This window comes from Tetranychus urticae, chromosome 1 (genome assembly GCF_039701765.1).
Source record: "Tetranychus urticae isolate SD_2017Ah chromosome 1, NJAU_TeUrti_SD_1.0, whole genome shotgun sequence".
NCBI classification, from domain to species: domain Eukaryota; kingdom Metazoa; phylum Arthropoda; class Arachnida; order Trombidiformes; family Tetranychidae; genus Tetranychus; species Tetranychus urticae.
This window is the reverse complement of record NC_142958.1, coordinates 13,998,006-14,022,803: the sequence shown is the minus strand read 5'-3', so window position 1 is coordinate 14,022,803 and position 24,798 is coordinate 13,998,006. Positions and strand designations below refer to the sequence as shown.

Sequence of the window (24,798 nt, the reverse complement as noted above, 5' to 3'; positions counted from 1 at the left end):
TTCTAATATTGTATCGAAATCCACTTAATTGCAAAGCAACAGTCTCGTAGTTGAGTTACATGAACAGCTCAGTTCGCGAGTTCGGAGATTTACAAATCTTATTAGATGTCTTGTTTGGTTGCATTGGTGAACCAGTTTATTTAGATAATTTGTGGGTTGCCTCATTGTCCGCGGGCCACAAGCTACAATGGTGTATCTAGTTAAGGTAGTGTAATCACTAAATTAGATTGATATTAGTTTCACATTATTGGAGAATACAATTCACATGTTCACAATATTCAAAAATAAATTGCTCTTGTTGAACCAGACAATGTGACTTTATGTCATGCTCAGTAGTCATATAAACCACAGTAGGAATCATCTGTCTATTTTGTTTCTTTCAATTATTTTTTCATTATTCAAATAATCTTGGCTAATCAAATGACGGTGACTTTTATTTTGTTTTTTATTGTCTCTGGCGACTGAATGTTTAATCAATACACTCTCTGCTTACCTTAATATGGTATCAATTACAGTAGCCAGCTTGGATTCTCATACTTTTAATACCAATAATCATTGTACCCTCTCAAAGAACCAGTTAATCATCTTTAACCATTCCTTTTCTTTAGGCTTTACCTCATTTCAATCAACTATTATTCCAATTTTATGAGTGATCTAAGTGAAAATAATCTCCAAGTTATTCAACTATTAGACCAAATAAATCAGCTCAAAAATGATTATTTGGTAGAGGAGCAAGTTGGTAAGTTATGTTCATCTTGATTTTGTTTCTCGCTTTTACTATCACTTTTTTCCCTCATCTTATTATTTTTCATAACTTCAACCTGTTAGACATTTGCTTTTTTATTACCTTCTTTGTGTTTTATTTGTTATTTTTATTTTTACTGGTAAAGTTAGCCATATGGTAGTACAATCAACTTTAAAATGTCCACTATAAATATCAAGTCAACTTATGTAAGGAATACGAGCTGATACGAGCGAATTTGATTTCTGCTGATTTAAAATTTACTTCATTTTATGATAACCGTAAAAAATTTTGATCGCACAGTAAGGTTTGAGACTGGTTAGAAAATTAAATTGGCTGGAAGCTCTATTATTGTGAACAAAAGAGTCTTGTATAGCATCTAAGATATTGTATAGACATACTCACCCATACTTTAAATCGTATTAGCTGGAAGATGCTTCTTTATTTCCCACCCCATGTTCGTAATTTTCCTCAATCGATTCAATTCTCTTTCATATCTTCCTTAAAGATGACTTCATATCCTTACAAAGACGAGCTGGTTTCTCTTGGATCGAATTGTTCATTAAATACTTCATTGGTAAAGACTGTACCTCAAACGATGATTTACTTTTTTTCGTTCGCAAACAAGCATCTCTTTTCAATAGATTTGGATCGAATTTAAAGGTTTGTTTCTATTTATGCTTAAAATAAATTGACTATCATGTGTCTCTAGTTAACTTCGATTCCTAAACCAGTTAAATACTATTTATATGTCTATAGCAATTGACAGTTTTATTAGAGGGTGGAAATTTGCTGCTATCTAATCTTCAAATTGATCATTTTACTCTTCATGTTTGACTGTCACTTTCTTTCCTATTTAAGTTGTTGACAATTTGACTAATTATCCAACGTTTCAATTTCCTTAGGATGAAATTGTTTTACTCTAAATTTCTAACCATTATCTCGATAAAAATTAATTACAGCATATAAAGTGAATCTAATTTTGTTATTTTCACCCAGTTTTGAATAATTGATTTTCCTTTTGATGCATTTCACTCTTTGCATAATATAATAATTTACCTCACGCATTTTCTCGGCATTTTTGATTACATTAAAGGACTCTCTTGAGTGAATTTCTAATTTATTTTACTATTTTTCATATTAATCGTTTCAGACTTTTCCATATTTCATTTTCATAACGCTCGTAATAGCATCAAGCTCATTTTTTATCGACTCACAATGTCAATGTTTTCATTGCGAAGCTTGGTCAATACATAACCATAAAACTCTTCACGAGTTTCAAAACAACCAAAATTTGATGTATTTATTCCAATTGGAAAGCAAAGTGCCAAATTAGGACCACAAACTAATATTGAATTAACCTAGAATTACAATATAAGTCAACTTGAACTGAAACTACATGTATTACTCAGATAATCTAATCATTTTTTATTTCTCTCATTTCAGATAAATTTAGATGTTTACCGAAAAGACTCCAACAAGTTACCCTTGGACAATGCTCATATTGATTGGGAAGAAACTCTTTATATCAACACAATTATGCAATATTTTGATTATACGTTAACCTGTGCAATATGCACCCGAACCAGTCCCAAGGAATTCCAAATATTAGCTAAACATTCACAGAAGGTGTTTGCTTCACCAAGTCATAGATCAATGCATAGCAAAGGAGAGATTGAAGAGATTACCTATCCTGATATTTTTTTTACTCTTGATAACTACGAAGAGGTTAGGATTCAATCAAGCCGATGGTCTTTCTTAATGTTTATACGGTCTATTTATATTGAAAAAGTCCAAATTCAAGTTGAAAACAGCCATGTTAAAATGAAACAAGACCAGTGAATAGATTTACTTCTGTCATATTGAAAATCTTGTTGGATTGAAAAAAACAATCACTAAAATTAGTGAGCATAAAGTGGAAACTTGACCAGAATTTTATTGAATTGATCAACCTTTAATTCACCATTTTTAACAATGTTTTTTTCCATTCTTTCTTCATCTTGATATGGTTGTTTTCATTATAAATTAGTTTTTTCAATGTGAGTTAATTGCAATTTCATTTATAGATGATGAGCAATATCCCTGTTCGTTGCGGTGAAATGGTCTGTGTTGAACTAGTCGCTTCTGATCGAAATGGTAATCATGTTTCAGTATTATTTTCTGGTTCAATTAATTATGAAACAATTAGATACATACATGAGGTAAATTATACATTGATTTAATTCAAGCCACTTACTTATTTCAGATTTTTTTCCTTTTTTGCAGTTACAAGCTGGATCCAAAGTGAAAACTAATAGGAAAAGATCCATTAATCACTATTTTGGAAACAAACGAATGGAATTTATTAGAATGAAAGGTCCTCGATGTCGAGGAATCTCAGAGATGGCTTATCGGAAGATAAGTGAAACTGGACTAAGTCGTTCAGGGTCGAATGCATCTTTATGTGAGGGTGAATTTGAAATGTTTGAGGTAAATGAAAAGAGTTAATTATGTGGAAAATGGATGATATTTTTGTATTTTTTTTGCTTCTAGCTGTATTTTATCATAGTCGACCCATTTTGAATCGCATCTTTTTTATTTTCAATTTCATCTATTTTTTGCAATTCAATGTATTTTCCATTTACTTTTTGCCTTGTTTCTTTTAGTTTTTACAATGTTTTGTTCTTTTTCGCTTTTCTTTTCCATTAAGGTCTTGGATATTGATATACCAGCTCAATCGCCCAAAATTCATACTTTTAGTTGTTTCTCTTGTTGTTCCTTCACACAGCAAAATGATCTAGTCAAAAGACGAATGTCAGATCCTTCATGTGTACTTGAAAAAAAGGTTCAAGCCTGGAAAAGTAAACCTCTACATAAGTCAAGATCAGCAAATCAAGTGTTTGAACCTGATGAATTTGGAATCAATGAAGTTGAAGCAAACGATTTTACTGAAGGTAATTGATTAAATTATATAATTGTTTAAACGATTATTACTTGTACACAAATACTAACATCTTTCTTCTCTTATGCCTTTTAGAAATGGAAGAAGGTGATTATGATAATTTATGGAATATACCTGGATTTAATCAAGCCTTTTACTTCTGGAAAGAAAACAAACGAGCCAATTCACCAACCTTTGAATTATTTATTACTTACATAACCCTTCCTTTCAATTTTATTATGTCTGACTTGTTGTCAGAACAACAGCAAAAACCTATTTTAACTTTTTGAGATGACTTTGCTACTTTCAATATCAATCCTTTTTGCAAATAATTTATAACAAAGATCAGGAAAAATTCGGGATCATCATCATGATCTACTGATCGACATCTTCCCAAGGATAACAAAACAGCCAAATTGAAGAAAAAAATTTTCATCAAAATGAACGCATTCTTGTAATAATTGAAATATACAGTGTTTTTACATTCTTTTTTTTGTTAAAGCTTCTTTCATCTTGTCAGTTTGCTCATGCAAAGTAATCAAAACGTTTGAATTTTGTTGAAATAATCATTCTTTTCTAATGTCAAATATCAATTACATTTGCAATGCATAAATAAATCGCAAGCGGGCCAAAAACTGATGTCAACAATTATTACAATATTTTCTAATATAATCCTAATATCAATTGAAATTTAAAATCTCTAAATATTAACCCAATTTTATTGAAATGCAAAATCTTTCAGTTCAACAGTTAAAGGTTCATCACTGATCATTTGATTAAAAGATGGCTCCAATAACTCAATGATTTCATGGCTGGTCATCAGTTTAGTCGATTAATATATCAATAATTGTTGCATTAACCTTCACCAGAACCATGAATTATCTGATGAGAAAAATCAAACATGAGATGGACGAGTAAACAAAGCTAGTAAAAGGTAGGAATGGTAAAGTAGGAGGGAAAAGTAATGTGAATGAATACAGGCGATTATTATGATATGAATGAGGAGTAAAAAAATATGTGTAAAAATTGTGTTACTACGAAATCGATTGACTTTTGATGGTAACAGAAGCAGCTAACTATTATTTTATTGTTATCCCTATGGATACAAAGAGGTTGGTAAAAGCAGCGATCGAACCACTTAGTTTTGTTTCTCATCATTTACTCGTTATACGCTTTTTTTACGTTTAATTTTTAATGTTATCATTCGTTTTAGTTTTAATCAACCTTTAGAATGTTCAACTTTACCTTTAATCATGTGTAAAGTAGTGAAATTAATCAACTGAAAAATTGTCAACATTCAACCCTGGCTTCTATACTTAAGCCATTACAAATGGTTTTCTGGTCAAATTGGGTGAGTTACTTTCACATATAAATGTATTCACATCATTATGTCCACTCTTTTAGACCATCAACAATCAATCACGCCAATTTTTACCCAATTTGTAATCAAGGTTAGACTGTCAACTTTAAATTGCTATCAAGCCTTTTACCAACAGTTTTTGCTTACAAAATGTAAACATCAAACTGACCAATTTTCAGTGATTTATGTGTGATTTATCGATGATTTATCGATGTATTGCTTGAATGTGATTAATTATTTAACATCTGATTGAAATTGTCTCAAGCTGTTGGCTTTTTCAATTTTGTTTTCACCATAAAAGCTAATGATATTGTTTACCTTTTCTGATCACTTTCGTCTAACCATTGCTGAACTTTGATCAGTTAGATGAATATAATTTATCAAATAAGATGACAATTAACATACAAAATCAAAGCAGGTTAACAAGCCAATAAGTTTGCTGTTAAATCAAACAAAAAACTGGTTAATGAAGGTTAACTTGATAGTTACCTTGCAATGAGAAATGATTTCAACTTAAAATGTTGATTCAAGTTTGCTGACTTTTTTATGTTTTATTGTAGCATATGATTATGCTCATGGCTATCAGTTCAACTCTATTAACATAATGGTTGATTGTCCTGTTCAAGATCTTTCATCTTATTGATTAAATGTTATTGAGCAATTGAAGTAAAGCAAAAAAAGCTTGAATTGAACAAATGTTGGGAAAAATTTGAACCAAAAAAGAGAGGGTAAATTGATTATACAAATTGTAGGATTGCTGATTGATTGTTATGTATTTCCCATTCCCGTCAATGAAGCTGCTCATTGTTTAATCGATTGCAATTGATTTATATATTATACTTGTGCTTCAACTGATTAAGAAAAACGTTCAATTGATCAGCTGTGATTCAATAACAATTGCAATCAATAAATTTAGACTAACCAAGGTTTCTTGAGCCATTTTCAATGACTTGACTTAACATTAATCTAGATTGTCCAAGATTGATTCAATGTAAACAGTTGTTGCCGGACCGAACCTTAATTTTGATAGTACTTTACAATTAGGCTTAATTGTCTTATCTAGTAAACATTATTTACTCATCAAATGAGAGACAAAAGGTAAAATCCTTTTCTGATCAATCACTTGATACATCAATGTATCGATATCTTTGCGTCAGTGTTAAAAAAAGAGCTAATCATCACCTTGGAATCAATCAAATGGCTACAATGACAAACAATCAAGCTAATTATTTCTCAAGTTAAACCTGTCATCGGTTAATTAGTACAATTAAGTCTTTATCACTAATCTGATTGTGAATCGTATTGTGAACCACAAAATTGAATGCTATTGCTTGTTGTTATAATTGTCACATTAAGACAATTGATAAACTCATTGACCAGGAAGAAAGTAATGATTGAGTGAAAGTCTTGTTAATCAATCTTTGATTGTCATCATACGTTGCAATTTTCAAGTCTCTAATCACCATTTAATCAATTCTTGGCGTCATTTGTATTATAATAACAACCTTTTCCTAATAAACATTGAAAATTGGGTAAAATCATCAGAAATAATTATCAGCTGCGATGAGTGTTTCTATTGCTAGATCATCTACTAACAGTATCTAACACTTGTTGTCTTAGCAATTATACATTGTTGTTACTCTAAAAGAATCTTCCTCTTCCACATCTCTCATTCTTCCTCTCAAACTGCATAAACTAGTTCGACTTTCATTTACCAAGTGACAAAAATTAAGTGAACCTCCCGAAATAATTATTCAAAATTAAAAAAGAATGTTGGAAGAACCATCTTCAAAAGAAACATCAATCAATGACAGTACAAAAAAGAATGGAGATGACCTTCAAGGTGACTCTCAAAGTGACTCTCAAAGTGACTCTCAAAGTGACTCTCAAAATAACCGAGAAGACAACGGCTCAACGAATGAAACAATTATTGAAACGTCTACAGCCGAGGAGGAAAAGACCAAAAAAGCCAAAAATTTAACAGAGTGGGCTTATAAATGGTTCACAGGAGCGACTTACGATATCAAGGAAAACAAATGGAAAGAAATAAGTGAAGACGACCTCAAGAACATCGACGAACTGGAATCAATTATTGAGGACAAAGATTTAAAGAAAAAATTAAAGATAGGTCCAGTTAGAACCAAAAGAATACAATTACTCATCTCAAGAAAACAATTATTAAAAGGACAAGCTGATACTCCACAGGACTACTTCTACATAAAGTTAGACCTAGAAAGTGCATTTGATAATGTAGACTTAACAAAAACAATTGTTAGATTGAACTCAATTAACCCATCATTAGGCAAAATCATACAATCAATAAGCCAAACAAGAACAATTAAATTACTAATTGATAATGAATTTTACTACAAAACAGAAAAAAACGGTTGTCTACAAGGTACCTCATCAGGCCCATTACTCTTTATAATGACTCTTGATTTCCCAATCAGACAATTATCCCTCGAAAAACCTGAAATAGAAATTATATCATACGCAGATGATTTTATAATCAAAGTCCCAAAAAAAGTTAATAATTTAAACAAAATAACTGAATATATTAACACTGAAAATCAACTTATAATTAACATGACCTCGGCATTTCTAAATGAAATCAATCTAAAAATAAACTTTCAAAAATCAAAAACCTATTATTGGTCAGCCTCTAATCGCAGCAACTTTTACAATGAGTTTCAAATACTAGGATTTAATATCTACAATAATAAATTGAGAATAAAAGAAACATTCTCAGATATCAAAAACCAAATAATTATTGAATTCAGTGGTGTATTACACTACCTTCCGTTCCTATCAAGTCAAATAAAAAAAATAATTATTTCCTCAAAAGTACTACCACATATCAGAAAAATAGGATATTACATCTTTAAATGTCTTCCACCTAACCAACTCATACCATTCATCCTCAATGAGACCAAACAATTAATAAACTTATTCCACACAAATTACACCGGCCACCAAACCCTATTTACAATATACTCACTAGAACACCCGATACAACTAATGTGGAAAACAATTATTGAAAACCAACATTTGCAAGACCCTGAAATGAACAATTATTACATCAACCCACCGATAACTCTAGAACCATATCCAATAGATGACAAATTCTTTTGGATCAAAAGAAATAAATTCAATCCTTCCCTAAGAATCTACAATACAAAAACCCAAATAAGCATAAACATTGGTAATCAAATAAAAAGCTCAATGAAGTCCTCACAATATCATGGATGGCTGTTAACAATTATTATGCAACTTGACCTTAAATGTACAAACATCTGGGTTCCTTGGGAAATTGGCAAATACTTGACAAATGAAGGACCCATGACCAAAGAATTATTATCAATCCTAAAAAAACATGATAACTGGACCTGGTACACAAGCAATCAAAGTATCGAAAAATTCACAATACCACCACAACAATTAAATTTAATAGATTACGATTACACCCCAACCTACATGAAAAAGAAACAAATAACAACAATTATTAAGAGTCAAACGGCCCACATAACTAAACATCATTCACGTAACCCTTGGTCACTACTGTCACCCTCATTAATCAAACTTACTGACACATATGGGAAGATAGGACACATATCTCATTGGGCCTTTGAAAAAATTATTCTTGAGACCATGATGAATATCCCCTTTATACCATGCTGTGACGCAAAATTAACATTTGAACACATCAATGACAGCAAATGCCAAACAATGACTGAATTACGGAAAAATTATGATCTAATAGACCTAAACATAGAAAATACAATCACCAGAAGAGATAAAACCAAGAAAATACAAAAATTATTTACTGAAATTAACGAAACAGCGAAAATATTCAAAGAAATATCTCTAATCATTTAATTATTGCTAAAACACATTTATACACCTTTCCCCTGAAACCTTATTTCTTGTAAAAGCCCATTTCCCCACCCAACAATTATTGTAATCCTCCCCCATTCCCTTCCCCATTCACCCAATTATTGTAAATGGCCGCCTAAGCCATATCCCGATATGTAACCATGATGAGTTCAAAGGGAAACTCATCTGCAACATATCTGATGGAGTCACTTTATGATTAAGTACTCCGACTCATCTTTTGTAATGGGCTACAATCTGTAAAAGGTTTCATGTACTTGTATGTGTTTTTCAATAAACATCTAAATTTGAGTTAATTGCAACGGAAAAGGGTAATTGAATTTACACATAGCTATTAATAAAACTAGATTAAATTGGCGATTGACTGGATCAGGTGAAAATAATAACACTTTTCACTTTAGGTTGGATTATAGGATTAGTCTTATCTCTTTAGAGCTGAGATTTGTTATTTACCTTCATTGATTACTATTAAAGCAATTCCGTTGATTCATATGGCGAGTAAAACCGTTATTTTTAGCCTAGTTTGATTAATTCACGATGAATTGATAGTTATACAGATAAAGATACTTGTTGGTTGACGGTTAGTTGCAACCGTTTCTCTCATTTGAAAATGTTTCATTCCCATTGAAAACAATCTGAACGGTATAACAATATTATCTCAACTTGGTGATTCTTTAACTGTAACTGGCATATGAGTAAAGATTTTAAAATGAACGTCTGTCTATTAAGTAATTTACGTCAATTGTCAACATCAGATTAATCTGGACACACTCCAAATCTCTGGGATTGAGGAAAACAGAGAAGAGACCAAAATTAAGAAGACAGAAAATTCATAGAGCATAAGGTGATATTAATTAATAAAGATGCCAAGATATAAACGTAAGCTTGATTATGCTAGCAATAATTACCATAGCTCAAGAATTCCATATGAAATTGCCATAAATTGAAATTGTATGGAAAGAGCATTGGATGAGTGAATATAATGGCAATAACAAACTGTGGATATAAAAAAAATTAAACATTAGTTCAGCTTAGAGTTAATATTAAACAATTACAGAATTAATCATCTACTTACCATTAAATCATTATCTATTGATGAGAATTGGAATGAACCAAATACAATGAAATAGGCCGATTAGTCAAGTAGGTTTTAGTAAACAAGATAAAGGTAAACAAAAAGTTCGCTGTGACAATGAAACCAGAAATGACATCTGATTAGATTAAACAATTTGAATTGGCAGTTATAGAGCACGATGTTTTTCCGAGAATCAGGTTCATGGCTATGGCTCTGTTTGTCGTTAGATTTACATGTCTTTAGCTAATTATTTTGATTACAATTTTGATGAAAATTAATTCAATAACCTTTTTTGGTGATTAGCATTTCTTTTGAAGCGCCATCTCTTAATTTTTTTCACATTCAAAAGATTGAGTGTTTTGTTTTTTTTTGTGAATGTCATTCTCTGAATCGATGAATGAAAATTCAACTTTGAAATGAATGATTAACCGTTAAACCCTCTCATGAAGAAATCATGATTAATTTAATCTTCTAGTTATTGTAATCTAAGCCTAGCATCATCATAAAGAAAGCTTCTTTCTATCAGTCAGTTATTTCTTAGTTTAAACATCATCATCATCATCATCAGTGCAAATCCTTGGATACCTTTCTTCACTTTCTTCATCTTCATCGTCTTTATTATTTTGCTTTCATTCTGAGTCCGCCTGTTTCCTCTTCTGCCAATTTTGTAATTTTAATTAAAAATATGTCATCCTTACGTTTGGTAGGAACTGATCCTGGGAACTTGAATACCCAAAATAATAACAATATTAACAATAATAACAATTCTTCATTGCCTGAGCCTTTGCCTCAAGAGATTGTTTCTATATCCGAAAGTGTAAGATACATTTAATGCTGTGTGTCTATTAAATTGAATGTTTATAATTTTCTTTCTTTCTCTCCCTTCCATCTCCCTCGTTTTAAACACTTCTGTGTGCTTTGGTTCAGCTCCATTTTTCCCATCCTGTTAGATCAATATGTATTGAAATATTTATTTATCCAGCTAACTCATTTTTACCTGTTATAGCCTTTTAGTTTCCCTCTCTTACCCAATAAAAAAGAGAGAGAGAGACCTTTGATGTTTTTTTCGTACCCTGTTGTGTGTTTTCATCTCATCCATTATTTTTATCAACTGTTCAACCCTTACAATTTTGTAACGAAACAAAATCTATTATTTGTTTCATCCTCAGGAAACATGTTACAGTAGTTATTCACTGTCACAAGAATCCCAAAGATCGGAGACTCGACGATCACCTTCGAATTTTCATCTTTCTAGTCCGTCAAATCTTCTTACATCGTCTTCTTCCACCACCACAATGTTAATCAATGGATTACCTGAATTGGGTATAAGTGATATTGGGGATAAAGAATTTTCTGAATCAGATCGTTCCACTAAATCAAGTCAACATGTCTATGGTGGAGGCGGAGGGGGTGGTAGTGGAAGTAGTAAACATCGAAACAGTGATTGGGTCATTTTGGAAGGATTACGTGGTGATCTTCGATATGAAGGTGTTCCAAGTCATTTTGAAGGTTTCCTTTTAAAAAGACGTAAATGGCCTCTCAAAGGTTGGCATAAAAGATATTTTTACCTGGATAAAGGTATCCTTAAATATGCCAAAACTCCAACCGACTTTACCAAAGGTAAAACTCATGGATCCATTGATATTGGACTATCAATGATTTCAACCAAAGCCTCTTCTCGTCGCATAGATATTGATGCAGATGAATGTATATACCATATTAAGGTTAAAAATAAGATATCATTTGATCAATGGGTACATCAGTTACGTCAACATCGCCATTTTCGTCAGCATCAGATAATGTATCAAGATGATCCAAAAAAATCTGTGCCTGGTATTGAAACATCAGTTAGTTTTATGAATATGGGCGATTCATCAACATCAAATGTAACAACCTCCAAGGTTGCAAATTGGATACTTGACTCAAATGGAACTCAAGAGGAAATTAATCAAGTGTTAGATGAATTACACCGAAGATTAGTACGTTTGTCATCGGTTTTCCAAGAGATAGAGCTTAACATGGGAACGAGACGACAAATGCCAGACATTGACACTGGTAGCTTAAAAAAGTACCGACATTTTATGTTCCGAAGGACTAAAAAAAATCATTCCTCTGTTACCTCAAAATTAAAGGTTGCCACAAAAAGAAAGAATAATCTTGAGATACCCGTTGTTGGGTCAGAAGAGTCAGAAATTCACGATGATGCCGCTTCATCTGCAAATATTGCTGTTCCCCATCTCAGTTCATCGCATCCGTCTCTTAATGAATCTGAAAATACTTCTAATCTCGATAGTCAAGGTCTGAAAACAACTATGACTAGATCATCAACAGAAGTCGGTAAATCAGCTTCTGCTAGTGCAATCAGGGGAGCAAACAATGGCCAAGCTATGAATATCAACAAAATTAAATCTAATGTTTCAACGGCATTGAATGAGGAATTTATAACTCTTGCTGAAGAAAGTAAGTCTAGCCTGATTCTCTTGTAAGTTTTACTTGTTCCATAGCTAAATTTTTAATCTCTTTTCTAGTTCATGACCAATTGCGACTTTGTCTTCGTAAAATTCGAGGCAATCGTGAAAATTCAATCGTTGTACCAACAACTGTTACAGAGGAAACATCAAATTCAGTTAACCCGGGAACAACTGGTGTAAATATTGTCTCAGGTGCAACTGTCTCATCTGGATCATCAGCTTCTTCTGTGATTACTAACTTAAAGTTGTCTCTTCAAAAAGCCTTGGATCAGAATAGAGATCTTCGCCAACGTTTGTCTCAAATTCATGCAGATTCAGATATTTCATCATTATCTCAGCTCAATATAATCATGAATTCATGTTCAACCGTTGAAGAAGAGGCAGACGAGAACACTCTTGTCCATCAGCCTATCGGTGACTCTAAATCGTATGAAAGCTGCTCAGTTTTAAGTTTATCGGAATATTATGATGCTGCTGAACGCTTCTCAACGTGTACCTCTTCTACTGACGAAGAAGATGATCGCAGTGTAACAACGGATCTAAGTGAAGAAGAAACGGCCGGGTTTAAACAAACTTCTCAAGGAGTGACTGGTAGAAGATCAAAGTTACCCTGTCCAAAGCCAGAAACTGGCGATATTAGTTTATGGAGCTTATTGTGTAAAAATATTGGTAAAGATTTATCTAAAATTAGTATGCCTGTTACTTTAAACGAACCGTTAAATGTTTTACAAAGACTGTGCGAGGAATTGGAATACAGTGAGCTTCTGGATGAAGCTGCAGCCATTGATGATCCTTGTGAACAAATGCTTTATGTTGCAGCATTTGCAGTGTCAGCTTACAGTGGTTCTGCTTATCGAGCTGGTCACAAACCATTTAATCCCCTTCTAGGTGAAACCTATGAATGTGTTCGTGAAGATAAAGGATTTCGCTTCATTGCTGAACAAGTCTCTCATCATCCGCCAATCTCTGCTTGTCATGCAGAATCTGAAAATTATGTTTTCTGGCAAGGTAACTTGTTTGTTTTCTTATAAATGTTTTCTTTTTCTCTAAATGTCTGATAATGACCCTGTAAAAACTGTCTCACTAAAATGCATGATCTTATATTTCACAGGAATGCGAATTAAAACCAAATTTTGGGGTAAATCAATGGAAATTATTCCTTTTGGCAATGTAAACGTTTTGCTCAAACGTACCAAAAGCGTCTACAGATGGAATAAAGTTACAACTTGTGTTCACAATATTTTCAAAGGTCAACGTTATGTAGATCAATATGGTGAAATGATTATAACTAATGGTGATCTCAAGTGTAAATTAACATTCTCCAAAACTAGTTATTGGTCTAACAAGCGTCACGAAGTTTTTGGTACCATCACCAATAAAAATGGTGAAGTGATTAAATCCATTTTTGGTAAATGGACTGAAGCACTTTACACTGGAAACCCACCGCAAACTCGATGTATATGGAGACCTGGTGCTATGCCTGACGATTATAAGCTTTATTATGGTTTTACTCGATACGCATTGGAATTGAATGAGTTAACATCCAATTTGGCTAATAAATTACCCATTACTGATACAAGGTTCCGGCCTGATCAAAGGTACGCTTTTCACCTTTCCTTTTCTTTAAATTAAACACTCCATTAGTTAGTTTGAATTACAGAAAAAAAAGATTGCTTTGGAAAAAAGATTTGACGTCAAGCAAAGGAAAACTAAAAAGCTGTAAAACTTGAGAGCTTAACTAATTGTGATCAATTAACTTTTCCGTTGAGAGGAAAAAAAAGTTTAACTTCATTAAATTATCTTTCAACAATCTTAAATAGTCAAAGCTAACAGTAAAGATGGTTGAATCAAAAATATGTACAAATCTGTGTCACATTGAAAAAGAGTGGAAAAACTTTGAATGAAAATGATTTGAGCAAAAAAATTGCATCAATGTCAACTTGATTTTTTTGTCAAATATCATTAACAGTTGGTTAGGTTTGCATTTTTACCGGAACTTTCAACGTTCAACCAATTCTACACTTCCTTTTAACCATTTCAATCAATACGATGACAGTTTTGAGTCATTTATGTATTTTACAATACAATCTTTCTGATTATTGTTTCAAACAACCTGACGCTGCAATTTATATCAACCTTTTTCATCTATTCGCATCATTGATATTAAATGAAAATTGAATCTTGATTTTTTATTCAATTCACCATTGGATTGAAAATTATAGCTTTTCATTGTTTGACTTACAATAAGAGATAAGCGAAAAAATTGACTCAAATTTTGCTACTCGATTGATCAATAATGTAATTTAATATTCTTACAGCTTCTCAATGATCTGTTTGCCTTTCATCTAATTTTATTAATATTTACATTATTTTTCTCGCCCAATAAATTTCGATTAAATTTCACTGAAAATGAGAAATAATTTTATTTATTATCAATATATTCTGACACTGGTTTTGACATGAATCAAAAGCTTTTCTGTGATATTTGCATTTACATGTAATTTTATTATCATTATTGATGAAATTGACTTTTCCATGGTTTAGGGAAACTTTCCAATTGTGACTCTGTTTTCAGGTCAAATGTTTCAAGTAATGAAAATGATTGTTAACCATTATAAAAGTAAAATTGTTAACCCATTCTTATACTCATTTAATCTTGGAGTTATTGTTGATTCTTCAATGTAATATGAAGCCTTATTAATTATATTATCTTCTTGATTTAACGTTCTAGGTTACTGGAAGAAGGTAAAATTCAAAAAGCTGAGAATATAAAAATGGTTTTGGAGCAACTTCAACGAGAAAGAAGGAAAGAAAGAGAGGAAAAAGGCGAGGCACACAAACCAAGATGGTTCAAGTAAGTTCTGTAATCATGATAATCATGCCATAATAACTATGATTTTCTTTTATACTTTTTGAACAGTTATACTTGGCGTGCTTAATCATTATTATTATCAACATTGTTAATCTGATATCTAATCCTTTATTTTTCTCCTTCTTTTCCCTTTTCATTTTTCTCAATCAGACAAGAGCCTGTTGATGATGAATTAAATTGGGTGTCAAATGATGAATATTGGATGTTCAGAGATGGTATAGGTTTCTCCTGTCTTGGTCTAGAGAATCTTTGGCCTGAAGATGTTATTCAGAGAGAATTATCTGAACAATATAAGTGAATATACAACCTTCACGTTTGATGACTATCTTCCTCTGATCTTTACCGAATCAACCATAACATGAAACACCTCGAAACCTTTTATTGTTTACAAGTTTATTTCATTGCTGCATCATTATTCACCGCAATTCACTGTTGAGTTATATTATTTATCTTGGTTTCTTGAGTTGTTTATAGTCAATTTTATTGCTATTGAGGATGGAACAAACATGGATCTCAATGGAGGATTCGAGAAGTTACAAGTTTCTTTAATATAATATAATTCAAGTTTCCAAAGAAAAGAAAAATTAGTAACCATGGATCTTGAAGCTTCTCGAGAATGCATTGGTCATGGCAATAATAGATTAAGTTTCAATTTAACTCGATTATCATACAGAAGTCAATACATTGGATAATATATTTTATTTCTGCGTTTTCTGGTCATCTTTATCAGCAACTATGGAAGACAATAGTAGATTTTGCCATCAATCATTCATGACAATCACGGAATACGTTGAGAAAAAATAAGGAAACCATCAACCAGCAAGATTTTCACCCAGATTTCACCATTTATTAACCCACCAATGAGCTCTCAATTTATTGCGATTTGGTCATCAAACGGACTTAAAACACCTTTCAAATTTGATATCTTCATCATCATCCCTTATATAATGAATTTTATCCTCTAATCTATTGGAATCAATATCACTCGTTTGGATTCAATTTCGTTAAACTGTTACGGTCAAGAAGAATGTTAATTGTTTTATATTTTTGAGCCAAAATATTTTAATTTGAAGAACTACCAATCAAAAACTAAACAAAGATAAACTCAATCGACGTAATGGAAGCCATAGACCTTAATTAACCTGCTAGTCTCCTAAAATTGTTGCAATCTAAGTTGTTAAATTGATTGTTATATGAAAGTCTGCACTGGATTACACTGGATGTTGCATCTTTTTGTTATTATTGACATACATTTGTCTACCTGCCTATTGATATCTTGGATTCTGTAGCACATTCACCTGATTTCAATCCACATCCCCGAGTTATCACATAAACAGACTGTGATGGATAAATTTTTATGCATGAAATGCATAAAATTTTGTTTATGTTGCTTTTGTTGACGATCATCGCAATCATTACAAACCATATTTACGTGTACTTGTTGAATGCCTGCCTCCACCAAATGACTGCTTCACCATAGATAACCAATCAAGTCTGATTTTAGATGAAATCACCTCTTCTTTATTAACAAGAATCCACTTTAAATGTCACAATTTCTATTAATAACCATTTTATGATACCAGATAAAGTTGCTCAAAGATCAAGAACGGAATCGGCCTTTGCTAAATCAACTTTTTTTAGGAAAACAACGGAATCAAAGACTTTTGATTTCCTCTTTTCTCACCATTAATATCTTCATCTTTTCATCTTGTCAAAATGTGATTACAAGAAAATTAGTATCATCATATAGCCTTGAATCAATGAATAATTGTCTTTCTTTCATCTTGATTCAACACCATCGCTTAACTACTAAAAGATATCCAACTTAAAGAGACACTTTTACCTGTTTATAATTCTGTACATATTTATTCGTTGAAGATTCCGTTAGAGTAAAAATAATGGCCACTGACTGAATGCTGATGGACGAAGAAGGAGGCAAAATTGACACTTCCACGGCTTAATCAATTACCTTGTTACAATTGTTATTTTTATTTTGTTGACAAAGGAGTAAATTGTGTATTACAACTGATATTGGAAAAAGCAAATCAATTGGAAAAAGCAATTTACGGAAACGCTTGAGATGAAGGCTTATCCAAGAAACCTGGAAACAACACTTTTCTTGTTGATTTAATAATTTATTTTGTTGTCAGTATTTATTACAGGTTAAATTAATTGTGATAACTTAAAATTAATACAAAAAAATAAATAAATAACCAACAAACTGAGAATATATAAAATTGATTGAAAAGATAGACGAACTCATGATTTTGTTTTCTTTCTTTAATTGTTAACTCGCTTCTTTGCAATTGTCCCGTGACAATTATCTTGAAAAGTCTATGTAGATATCATTAGTTAATCAACTATCAAAACACCAACAATTGTCATCTATTGTTATTATTCTCATATTAAAAACAATGTAAAAAACAAACTTAAATCAAAGTAGTCCAATTATTTTATCAAATTCACATTAATTTATCGCCATAAAATCGCGTATTTTATCATTGAATTTAATTTCATAAAATATCGCCTCAAATAATCAAAATCGTCTATTAATATAATATCATAATAATTGTTGCTATTTTAATATGATGGATTTACCGTCAAAGCATCACCAATGGTTACAGGTAAGAAGGTAATCATAACAAAGGCCAATGATAAATGTTGCACAAAATATCGGGTCAATTTTAATTTGTGAAAATGTGAAAATAAATGATTGAATAATTAACTTGGTTACCCGAAAATCAACAATTCAAGAGGTTAAATTCAATATTAACAACTTTGTCTTTCAATACTTGAAATTGATCTGAATTTATTTAAAAGACATTTAAAATTGTGAATCGATAAACCTTAGGAATATTTAAATTGAAAAAGACTAATTGTGAAAAATGGATCAGGTTTGTATGTTTTTAATAGTTGTTAATCTGTGATTGGGATTGTTTAAGTTGTTATGAATTGAAGGATCAAATTGAAAAGCGATCGTTTGATCAGAATTCATTTTTAGTTTGAAGAAAGCATTGAGAAACTAATGATAAAATTGAAGAGTTGATTTTTAATTTAATCGCCTTTCTATTTAAATTTAGGAAGCTGATTTTCGAACTCTTGAACGACTTAAATCATTGGTTAACAGATGTGATGGAACCCATTCCAGTGTATTATCCATTTTGAGTGAACTTCGAAGCCATGTTAAATCATCTGATATGCTGGAAGCTCTTAAAACAGAGCGCATCGAAATGTTGGAGAAGGTTGTCAATTGGGCTGAAAATTCGGTAACAATTGAAACAGGATCAAATTTAAGTTTGATAGAACACATTTGCCTGATGAAAGCTCGTGAAGGTAAATTGAAAGCTGTGATTAAAGTGTGTGATCCACTATTCAAAGATATAACCAGTTATCATGAAGCAAGGCGTAATATGGAGCAAATTGTCCGAGAATTGACTTCCCAGGTTAACTCATTGTACCGTAAATGGTGTTCAAGTTGGCTTACAGTTGACTTGGACTCACATAAACCTTGTATAACAATTGATCCACAATCCCAAGTACCTTTGGTAACATTTCAACCTCGCCTGGTAACACTTTCCCGTGAATGTCGAACCCTTAGATGTCTTGGATTTAAACTTCCAGACGATGTTGTTGAAAAGGAACGCGATTTGGTTAAATATGGATCTTTGGCAAGACAATTGGAGGAAATAGTCAACTTTTATTGTACCATTGGTGACTCCATTTTGCTCTGTCAACAGCCAATTTTGATTGACGCTGCTCGATCATTTACAGCTCTCCTTGAATCTCGAAACAACACAATGACCTGGGATTGTGACATCAACCAACTGGAAGCTTGGTTAAGTGAATTGAGAGATTTTGCTCGTAAATTTGCCGATGAAAATAGACGTTTACACCGATATCATGGATCTTTGCTCAAGTCAATCATTAAACTGTTTGATCTGCCACTCAACAAATGGCGTCCATTGATGAATGAAATGATCTCGGTTATGGTTACAGTCGACAATTTGTATTCAAATACAAACACTTGGAAGAAACATTGGGACTATCAATTGTACAAAATATTGGATTACCATTTCAACAAAGCGTTAATTTCCTCTGCAAATTGGCTTGGATTCAATGCAAATCCCTACTGTGGTCATCATTCAACTGAAGTGTCTTCATTAAGAATTGATTTAACCTTTAAAAATGGTCAAATTATATTTCGTCCATCACTTGAAGAGATACAGTTCAAGTTATATCATCGGATCAACATGTTTTTAACCACATTCACACAGTTTAAAGGTTTTCTTGAGTCAATCAATCCAGATATGTTTCAATCCAAGGGAGGAAAAGCGATGAAAAATATTTTCTCAACAATCTATTTACGAAACATTGACAATTTGTCTTGCCTTTATCAACATGTTGACCGTATTTTATCTGAATTGATTATGATCCGTCAACAATTCAATGAATGGACTTGTTTATTCAATGTAATCCAAGAATCTCATTCAGATGACTTTTCGCTGTCGACAGTTTTATCATTGGTTACACTGGAAGATTACCAGAATAATTTAACGCTGGTTAAACAGAAAGGAAAAGAGTTTAACAAGAAATTTATCGACAACGATTTAACCTGCTCTACAAGTAACATCACTGTTAACTTGATTCCAATCAAAGTCTCTGTCGATTGGATTTACAGTGAAATCGATCGACTTTTAATCAACTCATTGCGACGTGAAACAGAGTCCATGTCTACCGAGCTCAACAATAAACTGAGTCAATTATTAACCCAATTAACATCTCCGCCAGATAAGGTTAAAGCTGTTATTGAATTGGAATCATTCTGGTTAGATTCATCATCCTCTACAATCATTTCAATTACTTCAACCTACAATGAATTGTCTGAAAGATGCCAGTTCTTAAGCAAATGGTCTGCTAAATCAATCCCAAACTTGGCTGATTTAAACGAGAAATATGGTCGATTTCAAAGTCTTGTTGACAACAGAGAGTCGCTTATTGCTTCGTTTAAACAGTTACTCCGATCACGGCTTGAAACTAGATCAGGTGAAACGGTTAAAAGTCTTGAAAGTTTAACCCAAAACTGGAAAATAATTAAGTCTCGAGGTTATCCAAATCCTTCACAACTTGAAGAGTTGAAGCAACAATTTGAATCGGTTGGCAGTGATGTTGATAATTATCTTGAAGGCTGCAAGTACTTTAATCTTCCAGTTCCAGAGGCTATTGAAATATTCAACTCTTCCCGTGTTGAGATCATTGATTCCCATAGAAGACTATTGAAAGCTAAACAATTTGATGATGGATTGGAGCCTTACTTGGATACAGAATGGATAATTGTTCGTAATAAAGTGCCACTTCTTGAAGATTACATTGAATCTTGGGATAAATCACAGGCCAACAATAATGACGAAGAAGCTGATGAAGTGATTAAAATGCGAGTTAAAGAATGGAAAAGCTTTATTGCAATTTTAAAGCTAATTAAAGGTGAAGTGTTTGCTAAATCACACTGGGATGAGCTTTTAACTTTAATAGATTACGATTCAAGAGCAATTGAGACTCTAAAGCTGAAAAATTTGTTTGATAAACGAGAAACTCTTATAACAATCAAGAATGAATTGAGAGCGTTAAATGATCGAGCACTTGGTGAACAATCTGTCAGGCAAACATTTGCCGAACTGGAATCATTAGCTGCTTCAGCCAAATTTGATTTAACCCGATACACAATGGATTCTGGTCAACAGGTTAGCTTGATTAAAAATTGGAGATCAATTTTAAACTCCATTTCGGAATCAATTGTAACCTTAAACTCACTCAAAGGATCAGACTTTTTTGATCATTCGTTTACCGAATCTGGTTCTCAGTGGGAAACACGGTTAACTGGTCTTAATTCATTGATTAACTCTCTGAATACGGTTCAACGTAAATGGACTTATCTTGAGCCAATCTATAGTCGAAACCAAGGACCAGAAATATTCAACGATTCATCTTTTACTTTGGCTTCAAGAGACTTCATCAATATAATGAAAACAATTGAAACTGATTGTCATGTTGTTAGACTTTTGAGGATATCTGGTTTGTCTGAACGGTTATCATCCATTGATCAACATTTAGCCTCTTGTCAGAAAAAGTTGAACCTTTTCATGGAAGAGTCGAGAAATCGTTTTCCTAGGTTTTATTTTCTTGCCGATGATGATTTACTTCTTGTCTTGGCTGGTAAAACATCCATTACTGAATCGGGTTTGTTAAAGAAACTGTTTAATAATACAATTACCAAGATTTTGTTCGATGGAAACAATTCTGTTGCTGTTGAGTCTCCTGAAGGTGAACAGATTCGCCTTCGATCTCCAATTGCAGTCAATTTCAGCGGTGGGTCAATTGAGATTGAAAATTGGCTTCGAAATGTGGAGAGTGAAGTATCTAAATCACTGAAAACTGATTTATTTGATTGTCTTGGTAAAGAGGATAATAGCGATGAGCTTATTTGGTCAGCTCCATCTCAAATAGTCTCTTTGTTTCAATGGATTCGGTGGACAGCCTCAACAGAAGATTGCATTAGACGAAGTCGCTTAAAGATACTTCATAATGATTTAGCTCGACAGTTGACTGATTTAATTACTGAAGGCTTTAAAGTCACTGATTTGGTTACTAAAATTAAAATTCGATCAATGGTTCTCGATATAATTCACTTTATTGATGTAGTTGAACAACTGTTAGCAGCCAATGTTTCCGATGTGGAAGATTGGAGGTGGAAGAAACAACTTCGCTATTATGCTGATGTTGACCGACAACTTGTTTCAGTATCGATGGGACTTTCAACAGTTAATTATTCCTTTGATTACATCGGTTGTTATGGTTCAGCCAAATTGGTTCACACTCCGTTAACGGACAAATGCTTCCTCGTTTTAATGCAAGGTAAGAAAGTTATACCAGTAGTCTTAAACATGAAAGATGTAATTTAAAGTTACTAAAAAGACACAAATAGCACAATTGTGAGATTTATGCACAAATTGACTCAAACCGCAATATTAATAGGCTAAAAGTGAGTAAAAATGAATTTCTTTCAAGTGAAAACAAGTCTGGTTTGTAGGGACATGAAACCTGAATCTTTTTATCCAATTTAAAAGCTTCTCCGATCAACAGTTTTCGAAAAAATCGAGGTGAAAGTTTAAACTTTGACCGTCTTTTGCTTCGCTATGGAAGCAAATTTTTTCATTAAACTCATATTGCTGATTAAGCTTCTCATTCTCACTCAGAATATGATCTTATTTCGGGAAATAAAACTTTCCGTTTTCTGTAAAAACGATAAGTTCGATTTTCATTTAAACCGACCTTTTCCTGTGACCAAAAGAGTTAGCAAGCTGAGACTTATTCTCCTTCCATGAAAATTGTTTCGTCACAACATGCATTGAATAATTTTTTCAATTTATCAATAGTTGTCTTGATTTTGGCATTTGGACTAAAAAACTTTGAACCTCAATGTTTCGATAATGCCAAAACCTACAATCATCAGACTTTGACTAAACGTTAGATTCTATTATGGACTATAATATGGCGAAATATTAAATTATTCAAGATCCCACAAAAAAAGTTGAAGCATTGTATTACTTTTGTTACCAGATTTTAAACTTGGTTTATAAAGTTCAATCACAAATCTTATGTGTAAGAAGGATATTCATTATTAAATGAATAAGCACAGATTTTATTCAGCATCAAGTCACATCATTTTTTAGCCCATAATGCAATCTAATGTTTGCTCAAAGTCTGATGATTGTAGGCTTTGCCATTCTCGAAATATTCAAGTCCAAAGTGTCTTAGTCCAAAGGCCAAAATCAAGAGAACTATTAATAAATGGAAAAAAGTATTTAATTCATGATGTGAACAAATAAATTTTATGTGCTGATGAGAAGTTTCAGCTTGCTAACTCTTTTGATCATAGGAAAAGGTCGGTTTAAATCAAAATCGAACTTATCGTTTTTACAGAAAACGGAAAGTTTTATTTACCAAAAAAAGTATATTTTCTGAATGACAATCAAAAGCTTTATTAGCAACATAAGTTTCATGAATAAATCTAATTCCATAACTGACAAAAGACGACCAAAGTTCAAACTTTAACCTCGATTTTTACGAGAACTGTTGATCGGAGAAGCCTTTGAATCAGACAAAAGGATTCAGGTTTCAAGTCCCTACAAACCTACCGAGTCTCAACTCTTAGCTCAAATTTTCGAGCCTTTGACAGTGATCTTTGCATTGCAGTTGCAAGTTTAAACAGCAAATTGGTTTATTAACCAAGAAATGGGTTGAGATGAGTTTGTTTTGTTGAATTAGCTGTTTCTCTCCCATTTGCCCCCCAAATATCATGACCCAAACGCTCTAATTGAAAGTTAGTAAATTGAATTGAATTATATATTAGTAAAGGATTAAATTAGTGAAAGCATGATGCCTGTAGGATGCACTATTCTCGAAATATCGAAGCTCAAACTTTTAAGACCAATGATCAAAATCAAGATAACTGTAGATACGTTGGCGAGCGTATTCGGTCCATGAATTGATCCAACAACTTTTATGAACGGATAAGAAGTTTAAGCTCTCAAACTATTTCGGTCACAGAAAAAGGTCGGTTTGAATGAGAATCGAACTTATCGTTTTTCCAGAAAACGGAAAGTTTTGTTCCTCAAAATAAGTACATTTTCTGGTTGAACATCAGAGGCTTCAGTTGGTAAATAAGTTTAATAAGAAAATCTGCATCCATAACTGTACAAAAGCCGATCAAAGTTTCAATTTCGATCTCAATTTTCTCAAGAACTATTCGTCAGGGAAACTTTTAACGCGGACTAAGGGATTCAGGTTTTATGTCCCTACGAACCAGGCTAGTCTAAATTTGAAAGAGATTAACTTTTACACTCTTTTCGGCTATCTTTGTGTTTATTTGTTTCAATTTGTGCTAAAATGTGACAATTGTAGCAATTGTGTCTTTTTGGTAACAACCAGATGAGACAGTTGCACCTGAGACAATATTTACACCAGTTGTTCTCGGGTTAACTGAATTTGATGTTTCCTCTGTAACAGTTGTTGGTACAACGATTGAATTTTCACGATTACCTCGCATTTTGCGAAGACAAAGTCGCAATTGGTCATGAACTAGAAAAGATATGAAAAATTTAGCTATGGAACAAGTAAAACTTACAAGAGAATCAGACTAGACCAATGACCAAAATCAAGAGAACTGTCGATAAGTTGAAAAGCGTATTCGGTCCATCGAATTGATCCAACAATTTTTATGAACTGATAAAAAATTCAAGGTCTCTAACTCTTTCCGTCACAGAAAAAGATCGGTTTAAATGAAAATCGAACTAATCTGTTTTAAAGAATAAGGAAAGTTTTGTTTCTCAAAATAAGTTTATTTTCTGATTGTTTTTCAAAAGCTTCATCAGGTAAATAAGTTTAATAAGAAAATCTGCATCCATAACTGT

The 24,798-nt window shown here is 32.4% G+C and overlaps 3 protein-coding genes and 1 long non-coding RNA gene across 6 annotated transcripts in view; 3 read left to right on the top strand and 1 right to left on the bottom strand.

Moving 5' to 3' along the window:
• The first annotated feature begins 404 nt into the window (after positions 1-404).
• Positions 405-4,297, top strand: LOC107370166 (uncharacterized protein KIAA0930 homolog). The gene is made up of 7 exons (XM_015938152.3): positions 405-739; positions 1,251-1,405; positions 2,189-2,470; positions 2,809-2,943; positions 3,008-3,211; positions 3,432-3,675; positions 3,759-4,297. Exons 1-7 carry the CDS (start codon positions 646-648, stop codon positions 3,950-3,952), a joined length of 1,308 nt encoding a protein of 435 aa, XP_015793638.2. The 5' UTR covers positions 405-645; the 3' UTR covers positions 3,953-4,297.
• On the bottom strand, positions 4,209-10,290 carry LOC107370172 (uncharacterized). The gene is made up of 4 exons (XR_001570549.3): positions 9,989-10,290; positions 9,822-9,909; positions 9,367-9,693; positions 4,209-4,544 (listed from the first exon to the last, which is right to left on the bottom strand). It is a non-coding gene; the product is annotated as an uncharacterized LOC107370172 (long non-coding RNA).
• On the top strand, positions 4,696-17,583 carry LOC107370164 (oxysterol-binding protein-related protein 3). 3 transcript variants are annotated; one of them, XM_015938149.3, is made up of 6 exons: positions 4,696-5,013; positions 11,158-12,448; positions 12,517-13,467; positions 13,571-14,057; positions 15,191-15,313; positions 15,482-17,583. In XM_015938149.3, exons 1-6 carry the CDS (start codon positions 4,993-4,995, stop codon positions 15,627-15,629), a joined length of 3,021 nt encoding a protein of 1,006 aa, XP_015793635.2. In that variant the 5' UTR covers positions 4,696-4,992; the 3' UTR covers positions 15,630-17,583. The 3 variants fall into 3 exon arrangements, with proteins under 3 accessions (XP_015793635.2, XP_015793634.2, XP_015793636.2); XM_015938148.3 differs by lacking the exon at positions 4,696-5,013 and adding an exon at positions 10,327-10,805; XM_015938150.3 differs by lacking the exon at positions 4,696-5,013 and adding an exon at positions 10,667-10,805 and having other exon boundaries at positions 10,916-12,448.
• Positions 17,584-18,216: 633 nt separating this feature from the next.
• Positions 18,217-24,798, top strand: part of btv (dynein cytoplasmic heavy chain beethoven) — a 15,359-nt gene continuing 8,777 nt past the window's right edge. Inside the window, exons 1-2 of the mRNA XM_015938139.3 lie at positions 18,217-18,225; positions 18,412-22,240. Of these exons, the coding sequence (XP_015793625.2) occupies positions 18,217-18,225; positions 18,412-22,240 (3,838 nt within the window). The remainder of the gene's footprint in view (positions 18,226-18,411; positions 22,241-24,798) is intronic.

Coding starts and splice junctions, on each gene's coding strand:
- LOC107370166 (XM_015938152.3), top strand. CDS start 646: ATGAGTGATCTAAGTGAAAATAATCTCCAAGTTATTCAACTATTAGAC. Junction 740..1,250: donor TTTGGTAGAGGAGCAAGTTG/GTAAGTTATGTT, acceptor TCTTCCTTAAAG/ATGACTTCATATCCTTACAA. Junction 1,406..2,188: donor GATTTGGATCGAATTTAAAG/GTTTGTTTCTAT, acceptor CTCTCATTTCAG/ATAAATTTAGATGTTTACCG.
- LOC107370164 (XM_015938148.3), top strand. CDS start 10,674: ATGTCATCCTTACGTTTGGTAGGAACTGATCCTGGGAACTTGAATACC. Junction 13,468..13,570: donor AAATTATGTTTTCTGGCAAG/GTAACTTGTTTG, acceptor TATATTTCACAG/GAATGCGAATTAAAACCAAA. Junction 14,058..15,190: donor AGGTTCCGGCCTGATCAAAG/GTACGCTTTTCA, acceptor TTAACGTTCTAG/GTTACTGGAAGAAGGTAAAA.